This window comes from Girardinichthys multiradiatus, chromosome 6 (genome assembly GCF_021462225.1).
Source record: "Girardinichthys multiradiatus isolate DD_20200921_A chromosome 6, DD_fGirMul_XY1, whole genome shotgun sequence".
NCBI classification, from domain to species: domain Eukaryota; kingdom Metazoa; phylum Chordata; class Actinopteri; order Cyprinodontiformes; family Goodeidae; genus Girardinichthys; species Girardinichthys multiradiatus.
Genome location: NC_061799.1, coordinates 3,385,871 through 3,409,546, shown reverse-complemented (window position 1 = coordinate 3,409,546; position 23,676 = coordinate 3,385,871). Strand labels below are relative to the sequence as shown.

Here is a 23,676-nt window from a genome sequence, read left to right as displayed (position 1 = left end):
CTGCCACAGTAATGGGGGCGCTGTGCCGGTTCATTGTGGTGAAGAGAGAGCTGAGCCGAAAAGCAAAGCTCTCAATTTACTGGTCGGTCTACGTTCCTACCCTCACCTATGGCCATGAACTTTGGGTCATGACCGAAAGAACGAGATCACGGATACAAGCGGCTGAAATGAGCTTCCTCCGTAGGGTGGCCGGGCACTCCCTTGGAGATAGGGTGAGGAGCTCGGCCATCCGGGAGGGGCTCGGAGTAGAGCCGCTGCTCCTCCACATTGAGAGGAGCCAGTTGAGGTTGCTCGGGCATCTATACCGGATGCCTCCTGGACGCCTTCCTCGGGAGGTGTTCCAGGCACGTCCCACCGGGAGGAGGCCCAGGGGACGGCCCAGGACACGCTGGAGGGACTATGTCTCTCGGCTGGCCTGGGAACGCCTTGGGCTCCCCCTGGAGGAACTGAAGGAAGTGTCTGGAGAGAGGGACGTCTGGGCGTCTCTGCTGAGTCTGCTGCCCCCGCGACCCGGTCCTGGATAAGCGGAAGACGACGAACGAACGAGATTTGGTACTCCTAAACAAACCTTTTTTATGACAAAACGATAAAAGGTATCAAAAAAATTCCTTCACTGTGAGCGCCAGCAAGGTCTGAAGATAAATCTCCAGAAGGCCCATGTCTCTACCTCGAATGGTTTACAAGAGGCGGCGATTCGAATACATGTGGGTTTAAGGATTTTTTGCTCAGACCCTGTATAGATTTCCTATACAGGGTGTGTTGACTTTGCGTTGCTTTGTGGCTTGTTGCCAGAAAACTGTTAGTCCCACGTCAATGAGGGTGACATTTTCTGAATCGCGAAAGAGCATCCTACGTTTTGATGTATAATTTGTATAGGAACCACAAGTACACTGGCGGGCAAAGCTTGTGATATGACTTTGTATTTTATATGGCTTTGTGGTTTTTTCACCCGCTGACACTTGACGGGCTCCATACATTTTACTAAAAAGTGCTGCAAAAAATCAGAACAAATTCGAAACAGAGATGTTCCTCACCTGAGGGTTTTGTGGAGGATCAGTATGTAGATTTTATGTTTGCTGCCTTGTCCTACAATTTCTTCTAAAGTTTCTGTCTTAAAGCTCTACTCCAGTATTTGGAAGAAATACTCTGATTGGATGAAAAAGATCTTTCTATGATTGGCTGATAGTGTGATTCATTTGCATATGTTTTGTCAAGTTGTGAGCGCAGAGGCCGAGTTGAGTACAGAGCAGACGGAACACGTGTTTGTGATGGCAAGCCAAAGTATCAAAAATCGCCTGTATATTAACGCTTTGTTCTAATCCGTATATAACAATGTGTTAATATAGGGACGATTTTTGACCCTTTTGGCTTGCCATATTGGTTTGCCATAGTTTGTTGGGAGTTGAGCGCCTGCCAGAACACAGCGTGTGAGCTTGTGTGAGATTTAAACGCATGCATCACAAATTATTCTTTGCTTACATAGATTTATGCGTTCACATCAGTCTAACTGCGCGCTCTGGTTGGTGGCACAAATATTACGTCATACGTGTGCGCACCAATGGCGGAGGCCGTGTGCTACGTTGGATACAGCTCTGCCCTCCTGCTCAATAGCCTGTTATCCAATATTTTTGATTGAAGGCGAAGCAGGATGTAGTCTTTGCCTCACTGGGTCCGTCTGGAAAACAAACAACTTCAAAACTCATCCTTTGGCATGCACAATTACGCACTCAGAGGCGCCCTGTGTAAAAGAACAGAGTGGAAATAATCTCTTCAGGGCAGAGGCTGCGATGACAAACCTGCTCTGTGAATAGAGATGGCAAAAGTTAACTAACTGTAACAGTCCAGAAATGCAGGAGCAGAATGCAACAGAAGGAAGAAAAATCATTAACTGGATCATTTATAATGGTGCAGCGCAACAACCCCTGCATGTTTCAATAACACAGCTTTTGTTTGCTATTCCTCTTGTCAGTAGCAGGGGTCAGTAGCAGTCAGAGTAGCACACGCTATTTCCTCATTTAAAAAGGGCGGTCTGCACCTCTTTTGCATCTGTTATCCATTGAATGCGCAATCTTTGAAGATCACACGCAACATGCCCACTTATAGCACGCAAAATTCTTTTTTGCACAAGCAATTAAGCACCCCTATTTCGGATCTTTAAAGATCATGGCCTTTATCCAGACCCGTAGAAACAGTGTCTGCTACTAATAATCCTGGGTGAAACCCTCAAGGTGGAACGTTGGCCAAACGCTTATTAATTTAATAAATAATGTGATCCACAAATGTTATCAAAGCATTTTTACGGACTGTGGGCACATAAAAACAAAAAAAGAACAGTAAAACAACACATTTTCTTACCTAAAAACCTTGATGCTTCTTCACAAAGGGACTCATGGTCATTTAGATGATCAGACTGCTGACACACTGCTTTCTGCTTTGGCCAAAGCAAGTTCTGTGGCGTGTTCCTCATCCCTAGCCTTGGTTGTTCCTTTGCATAGGATTTTCCTTTGCAAACTTTTGGCAAACAGCTCTTTTAACCATTTTAGTTTCACAGTGCTTACCTCTTTTCCTTGCACCACTTAAACCCTGCAAAATATAAATGCCCACTCAGTCATTGTGGTATATCCTCTTCCATTTGGTAGAAGGGTCTTTGTTGTCAGAAAATCAGTCAGTTATTCACCACGCTTCAGTATGTCAGTTAGAGCATGAGATTCCTGCAGCAACATAACCATATCATATAAGATATTTGCCTCAAAGTAATGTTTTTGTTGCAATCAGTGTGTCAAGAAAGAACAAGTGAAATTGTTTTTCTGCTTTCTGTAATAATATCTGATTAGGGATTACAGTTAATACTACTATCAAGGTAGATTTTCTGCAACATAGAAAACAGATGGATATGGAGTTGAAGAAGTGGTCATTTGGAAGGGTTGCCTGTAACTACAAAATACAATGTGATGAATTTTAAGTTTGGTCATTGTTAACAATAGAGGAAGCAAAATTATAAATTCATAACTCTTCTCTGTAATTTCTAGTTTGTGGTGCTATTGTTGAGTTTTCTTTACTTGTTTTTGAAAGGTGTTTTTGGCCTAACATTGTGTGTCTGTCTGATATGTTTTGTGTGATAGGAAGGAGGATGCAGGCCTGCTTGTGTATAAAGACCATTTGCCAGTCAATAGGGTTGTGGTCGGGGATACAAGCAGAGTCGGATCTGAGGGCAAACTGACTGTTGAGCCTCTTAAATGCCAGGGGGACCGTAAGTGTTTTTCTGCTTTCTTCTGAGTCCTAACACTTCCGCTAAGTCCTGATTCACACCAGATTAAGACCACCACATGGTTTCCATGACCTCCGTTACTGGTTGAATGAACTGCATATCTGGAAACCCTCTTTCTGAGTGACTGACAATCATGATGGTAATGTGCCCTTAGTATATTAGTATTTGCCAAGTAGATTTTCCTCTTCTGGCCCTACCACAATGCTACTGTCAGTGGTGTGAATACTGTCTAGGATATTTCTTAAAAATCCCAAAAACAATTTCCTATATGCAGTGCTATGGAAAAAGTGTTTCCAATTTTTTGGATTTATTTTGTTGCTGCTTTTCTATCAAACTTAAGGTTTAAATGTCAGTTGAAACTATCCAAACCAACCTTACCATTTCTAAAAATGTTTTAACCACCCATAACCCCCCTCACACCTGTTAACTGACATACCAAGTTTAAATACTGGCAGACTGGTAGAATCAATATATCACTTAAATCAATCTTGACTGACAACATAAACCTTTCCAGGAGTTGCCAGCCCACCAAAATTAAAAGAAAAGCCCATTAATGTCTCATCCAGTTAAAAAACAAAATCTGTGGACTGACGTGTTGTAAAAACATTTCAGGAAAAGAACATTATACCAGCAAACATGGTGGCAGTGTTTTCAGGGGCTTCTTTGTAAAAAAAATTGCAGTAATTTGTGGAACCATAGATTCTAAAGAGCAGAAGATTAACTTAATTAAAACAATTCTGCCAAGAAGAGTGGGCAAAATTTCCTCCACTGTGATCCAAAAGGTTAATTGCCAGTTATCACAAAAGACTGATAACATCTGTTACCACAAAGTTATCAGGTTTTGTTGCTAGGTATGTTTTCACATAGGGTCCAGGTGGGTATGAATAGCTTTTTCCCTTGATAATAAATCATAATGTGGCGATGGTGGTAGGGGTTCGTCCTGTAACCGGTGGGTTGCAGTTCGAATCCCTGCTCCATCTTTCTCAGTAGTTGTGTTCTTGGGCAAGATACTTCACCCACCTTGATGGTGGTCGGACGGCTGACCACCATCAGGAGGCAAGGTGGGTGAATCTGCCGATTTATGGCAGCCTCACTTCTGTCAGTCTGCCCCAGGGCAGCGGTGGCCACTATATAGCTTACCACTGTCAGTGTGTGAATGTGTGTATGAATGGGTGGATGACTGATTGTAATGTAAATTGAATGGGGGTCCTCGGACTTGATAAAGTGATATACATTTACAATATTGTGAACACTGCATTACTTAATTACTTGGTTTATCTTTGTCTGTTATTACAATTTGTGTGATGATTGGAAACATTTAAGTGTGACAAAACAACAAAATCAGAAAAACTTTGAGTAGGAACAAATACCTTTTTACTGGACTGATATGATGGAAATCTGTTTCACTTGAAATTAAATAAATACATAAATACTATTATTTATACATTATTAATAAATATTCCATCAAATAAACAAATGTCCACATGAAATAAAACAAAATTAATATTAGAAAATATATTTTATAGCTTATTTTGTCATTTCTTCATTTACTACAAGATATATTTATGTATTTATTTAATTACTTCAAGGTTTATTTATTTATGAATGTATTTCCTACATTTTATTCTGCTCCTTCTTCGATATTTTGCAGCTGTTTTGCTGCTTAATTCTGCTACAGTTCACCGTCTCTGGGTGGCTGCACTCTGACCAGACCCGCCCCACAGAGAAAACCCAGCCGCCTCATTTGAATATAAAACCTGAAATTAAAAACAGAGTTAAAAATAAAAGTCCCTGAAATATGTAAAGAAGCTTTACAAAATAAATGTCAAAAAATAAAACACCATTATGAAATAAATGAATGTTGAAGTAAATAAATAGAAAAATAAATGTAAATGAACTACAAAATAAGCAAAACAAAAATTTTTTAAATATGTTTTTGTTTTATTTCATGATGACGTTTATTTGATTAAATGTTTATGAATAATTTATTAATAATTAATAAGCTTAGGCTCCAGAATCTCATTGTGGAGAGGCAGACATTATTAAGACTTTTATTAGTTAACTTCAACATGTGAGGATGCAGAGGTGCAATCAAAATGAATTCTGCATACAAAATCAGAGTTTCTTCTGATCACTCTTAGCTGATCACACTGAGGCTCTGGAGCTTATTGTAAAATTATTGTATAAACCCTATGAGCTGCTTCTTTCAATACAATAAAAAAAATATATTCAAAACTATTTTATTAATCCCAAAGGGAAATTAATCGTTGTTGTAGCTCATATTATACAGGTTTCTTCAACGAGCCGTTGTAGATGCTGATGGCTGTGGGCAGGAAGGATCTCCTGTAGTGGTCTGTCTTACAGCAGATCTGAAGAAGCCTCTGACTGAAGACACTCTGTTGAAGTAGGACAGTCTCATGAAGAGGATGCTCAGGGTTCTCCATAATGTTCTTCATTTTATGAAGAATTCTTCTTTGCACAATGATCTCCAGAGGTTCTACAGGAGTCCCCAGAACAGAGCCTGTCTTCTTTATTAGTTTGTTGAGCTTTTTCAAGTCCCTCTGATGCTGCTACCCCAGTAGATGATTGCAGAAGAGATCACACTCTCCACAACAGACTTGTAGTACATATGCAGCATCTTGCTGCAAACACCTAAACTTTCTCAAGAAGTACACTCTGCTCTGTCCCTTCTTGTAGATGGCTTCACGGTTGCATTTCCACTCCAGTCTGTTGTCCAGGGGAACACCGAGGTATTTATACTCCTCCACCAACTCCACCTCTTCTCCCATGATGGACATAGTGTTTGACCTATTCCTGTTTTTCTCAAAATCTACAATCATCTTCTTTGTTTTACTCACGTTCAAGATGAGATGATTGTTTCCACACCATGCCACAAAAAGTGGTCCACCAGCTCCCTGGACTCAGCTTCTTGTCCATCTCTGATCCACCCCACAACTGCAGAATCATCCGAGTATTTCTGCAGATGACTAGAGTCTGTTTTGTGAAATTTAAAAAAAAATTTTTTTCATGTGTTTGTGTTTAGTTCTTACTTTTTAACCCAACTTCTTGGGATGTTGATTACGATAGCCCCTGCAGCGGCAGAAGCAATACAGCTGCCGCCCTTTGTGGGCTTGAGTAGATTGCAGCTTTGACATGTGGCCAGTAGGGTGATGATCATTCTTGCAGGGCCACACTGCTACCATCCGGCTCTAAGCAGTGCCCAGGACCCTAATATGTTTCCATCATGATAATATACCACCATGATCTTTTCATTCTCAATCTTGATGCATCCTAGAAGTCCTCCTCAAGAATCTGTCCTGGGGCCTCAGCGTGCGTACGCACAAACATTTTGCACAAAAACTTTGCACAAAAACTCAGTATGTACAAAAATGAAAGTTGCATGAAACTTTGAGGTAATTTGTGCAAACTTTTGACCTGTCGTGAAAATAGGCGGCAGCCACACAAACCTTTTCATTTGACAATAATAAACTGTAAAGTTTTATAATTCACCTAAAAACATTGAAATATGACTCCATTCAATTTTATTTAACCCAAAGATCATCAAACCTGATGTGTTTTCATCAGTTTATCTTATGGATTTTAATCTGAATGATAAAACTGGACCTCATAAAAACTATGGAATTATAAATAGCTGCTTTAGATTGCTCAGGGCAATCATCCTGGAGCTCTGCACAGAACTGGCACTTGCGCTACAGAGGGGCACTAGGAGGAACCGTGCAATGCTTGAGTTGTCACTACACTTGTATTCCTTGCAACCTGAGCTTTTCAGAGGTTTCTAAATGTGATCGGGGCAATCGAAATGTTGTGAACTGGCGCTATATAAATAAACTGAATTGAACTGACTGCGCTCATATTGCTATAAGGGCACCATCTCTAAATGCAAATGCTTTTGCACCTGCCACGTTTACAGCCGTCGCCTTCTTCTGCCACTGTTTCTTTTGTTTTGTCAGTGATCCCAGTGTATTGACTGCCAAATAATATTCGATATCATGGCTCCACCTCTGATACTAAAACCTCTATTTCACATTACGTGAATCTCCTCTTCCCTTTCTGACCACTACCATTGCCATGGTTATTTGGACACGTGGTGGGTGTATTCCGCCTATTTATACTACTTTGCATATATATTCATGGGCAGGGACCGGGATGTTCAAGCTGTGCCCAATTGACTGCAAATTAGGACGAATGAAGGCTATGCATGCGGTGACATGTCCACTCACGGTTTCAAAAGTCTCAATTTTTTGTGCATCAGAATTTGTCCCTACCGCCAACTCTTAGTATGAAAGCTGCACACTATTTTTTACATGATGCCCCAGACCATTGATGTTCTGGCTGATTTTTAATTTTCGTAGTGCAGTCTTGGTCTGGTGTGGAGGGGGCCTTGGCAACTTTTCGATACCATTTTAAATACCCCCCTTTATCCCATGGGTTTTAACCCAGCAAAAGAATGGTGTGGTCTCTGACTGTCTTTCATAGTCTTTAGCATTTGTGTCTTTTAACGTATTTAAACCTCTAATTTATTTGATGTTTTCGATTTAAGTGTATCATTTGATCAAATATTCCAGGTTAAGTGTGTATACAGTTTTAACTGTATTCTGTCTGGCTGTCTATGTATCCATCTATGTACAAATATTTGATCAAAAGGTTTCTATTAAAATTTGAACTAGCAGAAAGTATAAAGTTGTTTAACATTTAGAATTAAACATGTTTTTATAATCATGTCTTTGTGTTTTCTAAAGGCAACTTCTGGAATGCAGCTTCCTTTACCAGCCCCGCCTCTTCACTTCATTTCAAGTCCTTTCGAAGTGAAACCAGTACTGACATCTCCTTCTACTTTAAGACATCTTCCAATCATGGAGTTTTACTGGAAAACCTGGGAGCAAACAACTTCCTTCACATTGAAATCAGAGGTGTGTGTGTGTCTGTGTGTGTACATTTATATAACATATTTATAACAGCTTCAACTCTTCTTGGAAGGCTGGCCACAAGGTTTAGGAGCTTGTTCATAGGAATTTTTGACCATTGTTCCAAAAGAACATTTGTGATATCATAGACTGATGTTGGACGAGAAAGTCTGGCTCTCAGTCTTCACTTTAATTCTTCCCAAAGGTGTTCTGTCATGTTTAGATCAGGACTCTGTGCAGGCCAGTCAAGATCATCCACGCGAAACTCTCTCTTCCAAGTATTTATGGATCTTGCTTTGTGCACTGGTGCAAAGTCATGTTGGAAGAGGAAGGGGTCATCTCCGAACGATTCCCAAAAGGTGGGATTATGGAATTGTCCAAAATCTCTTTGACTGCTGAAGCAATCAGAGTTCCTTTAAGTGGAACTCAGAATCATTAGTTTGCACAACCCAGTTCCTGAAAAACAAGCCCACAGCATAACCCCCAACCCCCCAGACAAACTTTACATTTGGCACAATACAGTCATTTTCTTGGCAACCACCAAACCTAGACTCATCCATCAGATTGTCAGATGGAGAAGCATGATTCGTTATTGCCTCCACTGCTCTGGAGTCCAGTGACGCTGCGTATTAAACCACTGCAATTGACCCTTTCCTTTGCACTTGGTGATGTATTGTATGTATGCAGCTGCTCAACCATGGAAACCCATTCCATTCCTTTACATACCGGTCTTGAGCTAATCTGAAGGCCACATGACGTTAGGAGGTCTGTAATCGGGATGAAATCCTTAGGCCCACTGTTAGACCTTTCGCTGGTGCAGTAGGTCCTGTGTTCTTCCAGGTGTATGATACTACTCAGCCTCATGTGGCAGTACCTGTTGGATAAAGGGATTAATACCATGGACTGGTCTGCGTGCTACCTTGACCTAAATCCAACAAAACATCTCTGGGACATCATGTTTAGGTCCATCTGATGCCATCAGGTTGCACCCCAAATGGTCCTGAAGCTCAGCTATGCACTGCCCCGACGGTTTCAGGTACAAATTACTGAGGACCATTTTTAAATGGACTGAATGTATATAGCGCCTTTCCAGTCATACAGACCACTCAAAGCACTTTACACTAGAGCCACATTCACCCAATCGCACTCACTAACACTCACACATTCATACACCGATACGCAGATCGGTAGGCAACTTGAGGAAGTGCCTTGCTGGAATCGAACCCACAACCTTTTGATTGCAAGACAACTACTTTTCCTACTGAGCCACAGTCGCCTTTAAGCAAATTTTCTTTTCAGCAAATTGGACTAGATCAGTTTAATTTTCTCTGTGACTTCGGGTTAAGCCCTCTGTGGGTTGATAATTTTCATTTTCATCAAATGATGTTGCATCCATTTGTTCCTAAACATATTACCCATTTCATATCAGTATGGATATCCAGTATGTTTATTGTTTTTGTTTTTTTTCAATTGAGATGTGATGTGTTTTCAAATTGTTCATTTAATATGAGCAGTGTATATAGTGATGGCTGAGAGGTCCACTAGCTCTCTGTATTCAACGTCTTGTCCATCTCTGATCCACGCTACAACTGCAGAATCATCCGAGTATTTCTGCAGATAACAGGAGTCTGTCTTGTACTGGAAGTCTGAGGTGTACAGAGTGAAAAGGAATGGTGAGAGTACAGTGCCTTGTGGTGCTCCTGTGCTGCTGACTACCTGGTTAGACACACAACCTTTTAGTCTCACAAACTGTGGTGTGTTGGTCAGGTAGTCTTTGATCCAGGAGATTGTTAAGATCTCCATCTGAGTCTTCTGGAGTTTCTGACAAAGCAAATCAGGTTGAATTGTTTAAAATTCAGATTAATCAAGTCCTCCAGATTGGCTGAGTTAGATTCCTAAATACTTTCAGAGCCAACTTAAATTTTATATGTGTCTTATAAATGCTTTGGAGGCTTTCCAAATTAACTAGATATTTTCTATGCAGCCAATGTTTATTTCAAAGAATGACTGTACATCCTAACAATGTTATAAAATGTTTGCCTTGTAGCACTGATGTATTCATCCTCCATCTAGACCTCTTCTGTGTTCAATTCAGATTTTATGCACATTTGTATTACTGCGTGCTATTTTAATACAGTTTCATCTGTCAGGGAGCTTGCAATTTCAAATAATTCAATTGACTGTGATTTTTGGCAATGGGAAAATAGAAGTGTATTCCTTTTCAGGGGAATTTGTAAGTCTCTAAATATATATCAGTGCCATATCCTCCTTTAACATGTGGATTGCCACCATATCACCTGTCACTAGTGGGCCTCTAAACCTGCTTTTGTCTAGTATGGGTTCCAATACCTGATTGAAATCCCCTGCCGAGTATCTGTTTATACACATCCCCTAACACTTTATTCACTTCATGGATAAAATTTGGATCCCCTTTATTTGGTGCATATATATTACTTAATATTACCTGTAAGCCTTCTTTTAGAGCTAGCCATTCGACCTTCTCTATCCTTAATTTCCCTTTGTAAAGTAAAATGTCTTCCCTCATTCACTAGTATCAAAACCCCATTACATGAGCTTGAGAACTAGTTGTGGAAACCATGCAGCTTTAAAATAAAAAAACTCAATTCAAAAACCTTAACTGATCTGTTACAGCTCCTTTGGTAGCAGCATTACCACACATGTGCCCTGACTATCTTTGTCATTGTTTGTACAGACAGGACTCCTTCACATCTAGCACATGTTCCTGACCTTTCTTTTTTTCTTTTTTTTTTACCGTGCCCTGTCCAGCAGAGTAGCACTCACATAGACCTTTCTTCACAAATCACTTTTATCACAAAGGGAAACATTAATATCTACTACATTTCTTTAGAGTCCTTTTTATCTACTTCAGGTGTGGTTATTGGGCAATGACCCCTGTGACCTCACACAGCATTGAAAACACAAAAAGGCTGCATTGAGCTGTTAGCTGCAACCTTTTCATCAGCTGAAGCACATCAAGATTATTTCTCATCTACGTTTTGTCCAGAATCGTACACATAGATCCAAAGAGTTTCGAAGTTTAATCTTCTCAAGATTGGTAACTTGCCATGATGAATAACACTGTCATGTGTTGTAGCTGAGATGGAGCAAGATGCAGACAAGACATCATTGGCTATATGGTGGTGAGAGGTTTTAATAATGACCTGGAGCCAGTTGAGTACAATCAGCAGAATAAATGGCAGCTAGGGAGTTCTGGAGAGATAACTAACAAACAGAATGAACACAGGAGGAATTAAAGCAAAAAATAGAAGGATCTACTAACTCAAGAGAACACATGAAATATTAATAAAACTCCTCAATACAAAGGAATGAACTAATATGAAAATACCCCTCAGTGTATTGTGTGGACGGTTTTGGAACTATTGCTGTTAAAAACTATATAAAGGATTTTAAATACCTGTTCTACTGCATTCAGGAATGTTCTGTATATACAGCTATAGCGGGAATGTATTGGGAGTGGACTGGTACAGGAATAGAGGGTGCTTGTGGATGTCTCCTACAAGCATATGTATCATTTGAGCGGTCTCCATGTTGACACTACCAGATCCAAGTGGATGTTACAGTTCATAAGATCTAGGCCACTTAATCTAACAGTCTGATACCAGGACTGGACATTGAGTTGTTGCAAATACCTAAAAACTAAACTAACTTAAAAGCATATCAGAACAAAGTTTCCTCTACTGTCTAGATTTATGTTGTTTGTGACATCTTAAAATAGTTAAAGTTTACTTTTAGTTTCACATATTTCTAACTTATTTTGCCACAAAGACTGTTCACATAAACTGAAAATCTGAGGTGCAAGATGGAAAATCTTATGATGCTATTATTGTTTTCACAGGAGGCTCAACGGTCTTGTTTTCGTTTGATTTTGAAAGAAAGCGGATGGAGCTAACTGTTCATTCACCAAAGCCTCTAAATGATGACCAGTGGCACCGTGTAGAGGCTGAGAAGAATATTAAAGAGGCAGTGCTACAACTTGATGGTCAGTATAGAGAGGTCAAAGCAGCCCCACCACTGGGACACACAGAACTGGAGTTCTACAGTGACATATATATTGGTAAGCATCAAACTTGCAGATCCATGCAGATGTAGTAGAGTAATCCAAAAAGCATTTTAAACACACTTAGAAAACAATATGACATTTGTAATATGTAATTACAAATGTAATGTAATGTATTCAATGTAAGTATTTGGATGAGAATAGCTGGCTAAGCAGATGATTTTAAGACCAGGTTTTCCACATTAAAACAGGAAAAACAGCACCTTTGGTCTTTTGAACATGACTGTGAATGTTATCAACTGTGCTCCAACTGTGCTCCTTCAGCTACATACAGCACAAAACTTTGTACACACGCATTTCTGCATGCAGTATGTAGCTAAACACAATGTGCATAGTTTTCCAGTTAACCTTACTGGGAAAACTCATCAAGTAAAACATATTTAAAATATCTTAGAAGGCTACTTTATTTGATGTTCTGGTCATGAAAAAATGCTTATGATCATCAGTTCAGACCAAAAAATAATGAAAAAATGTGTATTTTGGGCTGCGTACTTTGTTTTTGCTGTACATAAGCTTAAAAAATATACCTGCTAGTCATAATTGTTTATTAACAGTATGAAACAGCTTTAGGCTCATTGTTTTGTCTGACCCAAAATAATGTTTTATCTGTGATGTCATCAGGTGCTTTGAGTGGTCAAAGGGGCTTCCTGGGCTGCATGAGGGCCCTGAAAATAAACGGTGTCTTCTTCAATCTGGAAGAAAAGGCAAAGTTGACTCCAGGGGTGAAACCAGGCTGTCAGGGCCATTGTAGCAGCTACACAATGCACTGCAGGAATGGAGGGAAATGTGTGGAGCAATACAATGGATACTCATGTGACTGCTCTCTCAGTGCATATGATGGACCCTTCTGCACTGATGGTACAATCTTGTATATTTTGGTAGACTAGATTATGTTTGGTTAAGTAAAACTTTTAACTCCTTCTTCTCTCTCTCTTCTGTGTGTGTGTGTGTGTGTGTGTGTGTGTGTGTGTGTGTGTGTGTGTGTGTGTGTGTGTGTGTGTGTGTGTGTGTGTGTGTGTGTGTGTGTGTGTTTGTGGGTGTGTGTGGGAAATGGCTGCTTGTGTATGTCAGATGTTGGAGGATATTTTGAGGCAGGAACCCTGGTGCGTTATGATTTTCTGTCAGATCATGGAGCATCTTTGTTGGGCAACCCGAGGGGCTTTTCACATTTTGGTAATTTAGGTGAAACCAACCTTACTCAGGAGGAGCTAATCTTCAGTTTTAGCACATACAGTGCTCCAAGCATTCTGGTGTACATTAGTTCAAGATCCCAGGATTACATGGCGGTGGTGCTGCGACACAATGGTGGGCATGTTTACACACTTTTAATTTGTCAGTTAAAAATTTGTTCATTTGCATAAAACTTGTGCGTCTGCTGGTGTGTAGGCTCTCTTCAGGTCCGTTACAGTCTTGGGGGACTAGCAGAACCCTATACCATAGATATTGACCATCGCAACATGGCCAATGGACAACCCCACTCTGTGAACATAACAAGGAATTTGAGGGAGATTCAACTACAGGTTAGTGCCTCCATCCAGCCAGTAGTGTTTAACATTGCTAAAATGTAATAATTCATACTGAATATGTGCCAAACATAAGGCTGAAGATGGATGCATGACTTGTGTGTTAAAGCAAATATTAAACAAAAACTAAGCCCCTTTAATGAAATTAGATTATGAGACTCGTTACCACCTGACCTGGTTGTACCTTTAGACCAATTATTTTAAAGGAAGTTCATTTCTAGTAGGATGTATATATGCACATTTTAAAGATGGTTTTTATTTCCATTTATTCATTTATTCATTCATCTTCTATACTGCTTATTCCATGGTGGTTCACGGGGGAGCTGGTGCCTATCTCCAGCAGTCTAAGGGCAATAGGTGGGGTACACCCTGGACAGGTCTCCAATCCATTGCAGGGTAACACAGAGACATACAGGACAGACCACCTTGCACACACCCATTCACACCTAAGGGCTATTTAGAGAGACCAATTAACCTAACAGTCATGTTTTTGGACTGTCCATTTATATTGAAAAAAAAAATCTTCACTGAGCAAAGTGTACCGGAGTCAAATTCCTTGTTTGTGTGCAAAAACCTGGCAGTAAAGTCGATTCTGATTCTGAACAGTAAGCAAAATTGTAAAAAAAAAATATATATATATATCATTGTATCGTAATGTATTACGATACAGTACATTGATTGTATTTTAAGCTTTGACCTCACATGCTGAGGTCAAAGCTTAACATACAATCCAACCTGATGGTGTTACACCACTTGAAACAGCAGGTTTGACATCCATCTGATTTAATTCTATCTAATTTATTTATATATCACAAATTTATAACAAATGTCATCTCAAGGAACGTTCCTCAAAAAAACATCCAAATTATGTACAGATATATCAGACATCAAATAAACTTTTTCGTTTCTCTGTTTTTACCAGCTTGACCACTACACCATGTCAACATACACCCTACCTGAGGCTTCTGACACACAGTTCAACTTGGTCAAAAGTATCTTTCTTGGGAAGGTCTTTGGTAAGTTTGATGGGAGGTTGTCTGTGAGGTTTTTTTCAGAGCAAAAGTGAGGTTTCACCAATGAAAGCATCTGTATTATCTGTTTTCCTCCTTAGAATTTTATTTATTCATTTTCAGCCTGATACTTGCAGAACAAAAAGCCAGAGTCACATCTGTTGGACTTTGTTTCTGGTTTTGTGCCTTTAACATTATGTCCCATTTGTGTTTTAGTTCAGTTTTGTTCTTAGTCATATGTTTATTCTGTGAGTCATTGTTCCCTGATCTCTTTGTTTCCTCTGAAAGGCCTCTCAATGCCTAACCTTAAGTTCCTTTGCAGATGCAGTTCGTCAGGTTCCAGTCCCCTCTGACCTACTCTGTTGTTCTCCATGTTTAGTCTTTCTGTTGCTTTTTGTTTGCCTTACATTAAATTCTGTTGTAAGTTAGGTTTTATTCAGATTTATAAAATTTTCATATGAGCCTGTCTGCCTCTGATTGCATTTGGGTCTGTCACCGCTACTATTCATGACAGAAAACCTTACCACATGAACCCAGCACACCAGAAACTTCTTATACGACTTGCTTGGATTTCCTACTAAAACATGGCTTATGTTTATATACAGAAAACTGCATAAGTGCTTTAAACATGAAATGTGGCATATTTTCTTTGTACATCCCAATACATGTGGATTTAAGCAACCATGAGGGAAAACCGGTCTCCTCCCTGAACATTCTCCATTTACAGACATTTTACTTTCTTCATATGACGCTTTTGTAAATGATTTTGCCATTAAAATAAGGTCTGCCATTGACTATGTAGCCCCAATAAGACAAAAAACAGTAAGACAAAACCCTCCTGGAGACATGAAAGAACCAAACCATTGAAAGAAACTGTCAAAATTCAACTCTACTCTAAGACTGCAGCCTTATCTAAATCAGCAACAAAACAAAGTTACGCAAAACAGATTAAAAATGTTGTTAAAATGTATTTTGTCATCTCCCTGTCCAATGCGTTGGCAGGTTACCAACCATGGTGGTGTCTGATTGCAGCAGCAGACTACATACACCTGTTGAGGAAATGCTGTACCCTGCCACGTTCTCTAGGTCTTGTGGAGCAAGACACAAGACCTCCTCTAGAGGAGGACAAAACTAACAGCCATCTCTGTAACATGTTTGTAACTGAGGCAGATTTTCTTCTCAAAAAAGAGTGCTGCAGACTTAAGAGCAGCAATGCAATAAAAACAAATTTAGCATTTAAACATGAATTTGTTGCCAGTGTAATTATAAACTCATTACATCCACAGTCCACTTTGAAGAGGATAGTGTACATTTCAGAAATTTGGACAGTTCCCTGTGAGTAAATGGTTTGTCTAACTTCCAGGGAGCCTTGAAATGGTCTGACCACATCAAACATTCATGTTGTTCTTTTTGCAGAAACTGGACAGATTGACCCCATTTTAATTGAACGCTACAACAGCCCAGGCTTTGTTGGATGCTTATCAAGAGTTCAGCTGAACAATGTGGCACCGCTGAAAGCTGCAATTCGTTCAGGCATGACAGCTCCAGTCAGTATTCATGGAATACTGGTCCAGTCCAATTGTGGAGCCTCACCCCTGACCATCCCCCCCATCCCACCTGCTAATGACCTTTGGCAAATAGATGCTGGTAGAGTCCTACTCACATTATCAGAGAATATAAGGATGAAATCCATAGATGGATGACCTAGTGCAAATGGATAACAAATGTTTGCTTTATCTCCAGGTGGAGCAGTTTTCCCATTTAAAGACGAAAAGATTGGTGGCGATGCTGTTCATCACAATTTTGCAGTAATTGGAGGTACATATTTTTTAAACTGCAACTTTATTTACGGCTGGAACAGTTTAACTTTTTTAAAGGCAATAGAGGCTTTTTTAAGCTCCAAATGTTTTGACTTGAAGCTGTGGGTTATAGCTCTCCTCAGTTAGATTTAAACCTACAATGTCTTATTTATACTAACAAAATTACTATTTTCTTTAAGAAGTTTGTGAGGCATCATAAAATACTGGAAACAATACACTGGATTTGATTTCCAATAAAAAAAATACTTAAAGTATCCGGATCAATCTGGTTCTAGGTTAAATTTCTACCATGAATGGATCAGAACATTGATCTGAAGGACTCATGATGCTGGTGGTCTAGAAATACCAAATGACTCTGCGTATTGCCCTGTTGTCAATCTTTAAACGGGAACATGCATTGTGAGAGTTGTGACTATGAATCTGAAAATATTATTCAATATTTAATTTTAACATTTTATCAAATAATATATTGGTCTTTTAAGGGTTATCCTGTGAATACCAGCCCAGTAAGGCGATGGTATTAAGACAAAATAGAAAGGATGAGCCAAGCTCTGACATTATTGAACAGCAAAACTCTGTTCACACATGGAATGAATTAACACAATTTCTTAAAATACAAGAATTTTGTTGGACCACTTGTTTGCTGAGTATTGGATTATCTGCACGTTGTTGGACGTCACTGTGCCCCTCCAATGGCATCGGCCATTTTGTACCCAGGACAGCCCGCTCCTACATATCCCATCGAGCATTGCGACTGATATGACTGGGCGTCCCCAGTCTGACGTCACAGGGTGCCATATGCCCATGTTTGAAAACTTGCCTTCCGCTAGAAATCAATCTGGTGATTGAAGCGCGTCACTTTAAGAGAAAAATTCTGTGCAGAGTTTCATTCATTCTCTCTTGTTGGACAACGAACCATTCATAACTGAAGTCTCTGGACTAAGAAGGCCAGAGATTTCACTTTGCCGATCGAAGACGTGAGTTAACACGTAACTGGAGACACGGAGTTTCGGAGAGACGAACCGCTCCGTGTTTCATTTTCAAGTCGACTTTGATGGTCAGATCATATTTTTACTTTTTGTCAAGAAGACCAAAGGACAAAGACTGACCGTTCCCCTGAAGTTAATTGTGGACGCACATTAACTTAATCCCACTTTTCCTCGCTCGAATTCCCTCACTCGGAAGAAGACGACACAAGTAAAACCCATTTTTTTTATTTCTTTATTAGAAGGCCTGGGCAGGGTCAGAGGTTGTAGAAGCGATCAGAATCGCTGGTTAGGATCTCATGTGTTCTGAATAATATGTGCATGTAACCTTGCTTGTTGAAACTTTGATGTGTTATGTAATATCGGGACCCGCCGTGTCCTCGAGCTGTTTGTGTTTACTATCTGAACGCGGGTGCGTTGCAAGACTGGACTGTTAAGACGACCTCATGGTAAAATTCTCCATTTTACCTTTGTCTTCAATCTCACTGTGCTAGCTTGCCGCCAAAAGTTATCAATCCTTTGTGTTCAGGAGTAAAGGGGGAAGTTTTATGATGAGAAGATCATAAAAAAAGACTCTAAGCTGCGCTCCAAACCCCCACCAGTCATCACCACACCCCCCTTTCATATCCTCTCCCTTCGTCTGTAGTGCCATAAACTGCTGGTTGACTCAATACATACCCACTACCGTTTGTTGATTTTGCTTATTTAGATGTGGTACCCCTGTGTGTGTAGAATTTTGCAGGTTGAGTAGGTGAAAATTAATAAATATTCACATAGATAAAGAGAGAGCGTTTGGTGTTTCATTGTGTGCAAAAGTGATGTGTCAGTCAAAATAAGGTTCAAGTTCCACCCGTTTCGGCAGAAACGGTCGATTAAACAGTGACATCTCCGGCAATAGTTATTAATTATTATGGAGTATTTAACGGTTGTAATTGTCAGAGGCGTTGAGCCACAATTACAACACCAGAAACCTCTCTGGTCTCGATTCGTAAATGAGGATTTTTGGTTAAGAAATTGATTTTGTCAGATTATGATTTGTAATTATAATTATTGATCAAGATTATTCAATCAATAATCATAAACCCAACATATGGCGTCCCTGGGTGGGCCTTAAAAAGACAGACATCAAATCACTGTTGCACAGAATGAACAGTTGTGATCTCCGTTAACAAGACGTTTATTGGGAGACTTGAGTTTCGCACAGAACGTTTGTGAATTAGGGGATTTCGATTAGGTTGTGCTCAGTTCTACTGCAAAGGATAACATTAGCTTTCAGAGGTGTTTGTTGTGGATGCAAGGTGAAAGTTGGTTTAACTTGTGGAAAAGTTAAAGTTAATTTCCAGTCGCCAGCCTGCTGCTGCAGCTGTAAAAAACCCTGTGCTGATAAGCAGCAGACCTGCCCCCAGTGTCCGCTGGGCGTAATTACAGTTGTGACCAACATTCTCCCAGTCAGTTAGAGAACAACACCTACATCTGGTGGCCATTTAATAGATTACAGATTGCAGCTGGATTTCCCAAACCGTAGACCTGCACTCAGTACCATCTGGTGGTCACTAGTGCGAATTGCATTTCCTACTTTGATATTTTTTTTAAATCACTCAATTCATTAACACAGGCAGATTATTCCTTCACCTATGATCAAAAGGGCAATGGTAATGAATGATCTGTAACTTAAAGTTGAAAGTTGAAGTTACAGATCATTCATTACCACTTTTGGATAAAATTTAAGCATTTTTGCTGGGTTTTAGTGTGTGAAGCATGTTTTGATCTGACTCATAAAACTAACTTAGTTGTCTAACAGGAAGGTAGGTGATTCATATTAGAGAACACTAACATTTATTTGAAGCTAAGAACAGCATTGAATGTTTAGTTTCGTTTTCCCATTTTTAAAATTTTATTTTGAACTTGGTTTCTGGGTAATTTCAAAAAATTATTTCCCTTCTTCCCCTTTTTTTGCATGTTTGCTTGATTAACCCCATTAAAGCATAGACTTGGGTAAGCCACAGTTTGAACGGTCAAACCTGTGTGCCCATTTTAAGCAAACCCATACACCTGGAAGAGACAGGTATGAATCAGACAGCTAGCTGAATAGCTTAGCCTGTTTGTGTGCAGCTAATTAAGTTTAGCAATCCTTAATCACTGAACAGCTTAGCCTGTTGTGTGCAGCTAATTAAGTTTAGCAATCCTTAATCACTGAACAGCTTAGCCTGTTGTGTGCAGCTAATTAAGTTTAGCAATCCTTAATCACTGAACAGCTTAGCCTGTTGTGTGCAGCTAATTACGTTTAGCAATCCTTAATCACTGAACAGCTTAGCCTGTTGTGTGCAGCTAATTAAGTTTAGCAATCCTTAATCACTGAACAGCTTAGCCTGTTGTGTGCAGCTAATTAATTTAGCAATCGTTAATCACTGAATAGCTTAGCCTGTTGAATTGCTGCTAATTTCTTTAGTGGTGGTTCATAAATAAACAGTTTGTGTGCATGCATTGTGCATTTTGGGCCAAAGATGGAGGGAACATCCCAGACTGCAGCTGGAGATGTGTATATGGTGGAGGACCCCATAGGAATGCAGGCACAAGAGGTGATTGGGTCATTGATTCTGTTGTCCCCCGAGGAGCGTAACGGCCTCAATGATTATGGCATTGAGTAACGTGAAGCCAGGATTCAGGAGTTGCTCCAAGTCATTAAAAACCCACCGAAGGACAGACGGGTCTCAGATGTGTTAGGACAGCTCACTCTGTTGTATCGAAGCGAAGGTTAATGTTGGAAGTTGACCAGCGCGTTAAACTGCAGTTTGAGCTGAATGATACTTTGCAGACGGTGGATGTCCTTCGAGGGGAAATAACAGAAGTGGGAAATAGATTGGAAGCAATAGAGGGCAGCCATGCCACCCCGCCCCCCTTGGAAGAATGGGGGGACAAACCGAAACCCACCCCACAGGTTGAAACCTTTGGAGGTGAGCCACACCTGCGAAACCCTGAGAGAACCTGCAGGTCAGATCTGGAGGATGTAGAAGCTGCTCTCCAGAGATTACCTTTCCAGGCTCATAGGGTTCCCCAGACATCCACCGAGGTAAGAACAGGGGTAAGTAGTCACAATAGGTTCAGTGGTGCGGTGCCCCACCCCACTGCAATCAGCAGCCATGAACGGTACCTGGCTGGGGACCCAGCAGGTGTAAATAGTTCACGGTTCAGATGCGAGCAGCCGTCAAACGTGACTCGCAGTACGGTCCTCTACGATCCCTCACCTCCGCCACGGCGGCAGGAGTACCGCCCCTGGGATTCAGGTAGCTCCTACCGCCCTCAACCGCTGCCCAAGCACAGGGCCCACAGTTATACCAGGAGCAGCCTCCACTGCCTCCTCCGAGGATGAGGCGTGATGCACCGATACCCTCTGAGTGCAACCGGAGTGAACTCTCCGATGATGACTCAGATGGGCCGGGACCAATCCCTGAAAGTGGATTGCGCACCTGCCAGCTTGAGTCCCTTGCTAAAGACATAGAGCGTTTCGACCCTAATAAGGCAGAGTCAAACATTGATGATTACCTTAGGGAAGTGGAACGCTGTCTTCTAGATTTGTACTGCCCATCAGCACGGGAGAAACTGAAGCTCATCTGGAAGACAACGTCCAGGAGCGTCCATGTTTTCATGGAGAGCCTGACACCCGCAGTCCGAGACCGTTATTCAAGCCTTTGCAAAGCTTTAAGGGAGGAATATTCTGTGTACACGGACCGGGCCTCAGCCACACTTGGTGCTTTCATGATCCAGCAAAAGAAAAGCGAAGCACCCAGGGAGTATTACCGGCGCTTGAGAGCCATTTACTTCCAAGGACGCAATGCGCCGGGCATTGAGGAGGAACATGCTTTTAAATCCCTGTTCCTCCACAACCTTCATGAAAGTGTGCGATACGATGTGACTATGTATTGCAGAACCAAGGCCATGAGCATGCAAGAGATCCGCAAATATGCTCAGATGGCGTGGGAAACACGTGCTCGCCCGACCAAGGGATCGGAGAGCGAGGCTAGGGTTTTACAGGTCCAGAGTGAAAGAACCAGCCATGCATTAGAAGGTCAGGAAAGGCCTTCGACCAGAACCTATGCGAAGAATAGGTTCAGGGAACAACATAGGTTTGGTCAGCTGGACTGGGGGGGTGGTACTGAATACCAACCACAGTCAAAGTTGCCAGACCACTTCCGGTCGAACAGACGACCTGACCATCACGTGAAGCCTAAAGGTAAACCTGATGGAAGAGGGTGGAACCGACACGCAGAAGGGATTATGGGGAAAGAGATGGAGGAGGCCTTGCCTAAGATGGTGACGGAAGCGGTGCGTCAGGCCACCATGCCCCCACAACCCTTGAAACAGGAAGCTGACCTAGTTAAACCAGACCCAAACTTCCCGTCAGCATGACTAGGTGTGGACCCAGTCTCCACAGCCATCAGAGTCTACCTGATCAGATGGGAAGACAAACCTGGGAAACTCCAAGAACCCCTTGGGACTTCTCCAGGAGAAACACCACAAATCATTGCTCCAAGGTTCTTAGGTAAACTGAACCATAATGAACATATAGGTTACCTATACTATCTCACCAGTATAGGAGGACATGTCAAACTGAGGTTCCATTTTAAAACAGGATCAGAGATCAGCCTGTTGTTCTCGGTCTCGTTTGAGGAGGCAAGTAGAGCCATGCTCTCCTTCAGTAAACCACTTCAGGCTGAATTTCGTGATGTAAGTATCACCAGCTGCACCCAAAACCGATCATGCATCACTAATTGGGTGGAGCTGGACATTACACCCGAAGACACGGCTCTGGTGCACCCCATCTATAGGTGCATATTAAACAAAGACCTTTGTCTTGGTGGCCAGGACCTGCTGGACAGGCTGGCCCCACTCATTGACTGCCACCAGGACCAACTCTGGGTCCAGGCGGAGGTGCAAAACCCACGGGGTGCATGCAGCGAACGATTCGTTGTGACCAATCAGGTCACCAGCTTAGAGGAGCACGAAGGACCTCTCAGGCCCTCATCAGAGCCGGTCATGTGCACCTCCGAGACACAGCTGCACCCAGCCATCCAGGAAACTCCTGCCAGAGGCGGTCATGCATTGCTTGGCTTTTTAAAGAACCCAGGTGTGGACACTTACAACCCCAAAGTGGTGGAAGCTGTACACCTGGAAACCATGTTCATACCAGAAGTGCTACTAGCATTCTGGCTGGGACATCCATCAACCATTAGAGAGCTGTATGACCGTTTGTGCCAAAAAGACCCCTTTGTAACTGAGGCACAACACAGCCACACACTCCTTTTAGTAGACGGGCTCCGCCCTCTCCTCAAGACAGCCAGTGTGCAGATTGGCATCAAACAGCTCTCCCATGCTGTGGACATTGTTCCGACAGACCAAAGGGGGGTCACGTTATCCGACGCCCATTACTCTCCTGTAGGGTGCAATAGGAGCTACAAAGCCACACTCCACACCCTCCAGCAGATGGCGCACTGACCTCCAAGGTCTCACGACACCCAGGTTTACATCAAAGGATGTTTAACCTGCCGCCAGTTTCAGCCATCCCAGCCAACCAGTAAACCTCCGCTTCAGCGAAGGGGGGTTACATTACCTTGGTTCCACCTTCAGACCAACTGGGTCGAACCAGCTCCAAAATTAACAGGAGGTAACAAATTCCTCCTAACTGCGACATGCAGCTTCATCAAGTGGGTTGGATGCTTGTCAGAAAAGGTTGACACCATCATCCCAGCTGCTGCTCTTTGGCTGAACCAGATGAAGTCCTACATCGAACTCTCCTCCCCAAGAACAGAGCTTGTCTCAATGTCCAGGAAAGGAGAGACTAGTGCGTAGGACTAGTTAAATAGGTGCATGTTTCATTAACTCACACTAACATGCACTAATCACTAACAACTTTCTTCAACAGACAGTTAAACATATAACTACCTTCTAGGACACAGTCTTAGACTGTAAGTTGACACGATAATTTTCCATAACACTGCATGCACAGCAGACCTCACAAAAGTGTTTAAGAATGATGTAATGGACACA

General features: G+C 41.5%; 1 protein-coding gene across 1 annotated transcript in view; it reads left to right on the top strand.

Annotated features, from left to right (window-relative positions):
* LOC124870104 (contactin-associated protein-like 2) overlaps positions 1–23,676 on the top strand; it is a 139,185-nt gene that overhangs the window by 99,599 nt on the left and 15,910 nt on the right. Inside the window, exons 16-24 of the mRNA XM_047368598.1 lie at positions 3,123–3,250; positions 8,029–8,199; positions 12,071–12,289; positions 12,914–13,150; positions 13,364–13,597; positions 13,679–13,812; positions 14,738–14,831; positions 16,242–16,472; positions 16,569–16,643. Of these exons, the coding sequence (XP_047224554.1) occupies positions 3,123–3,250; positions 8,029–8,199; positions 12,071–12,289; positions 12,914–13,150; positions 13,364–13,597; positions 13,679–13,812; positions 14,738–14,831; positions 16,242–16,472; positions 16,569–16,643 (1,523 nt within the window). The remainder of the gene's footprint in view (positions 1–3,122; positions 3,251–8,028; positions 8,200–12,070; positions 12,290–12,913; positions 13,151–13,363; positions 13,598–13,678; positions 13,813–14,737; positions 14,832–16,241; positions 16,473–16,568; positions 16,644–23,676) is intronic.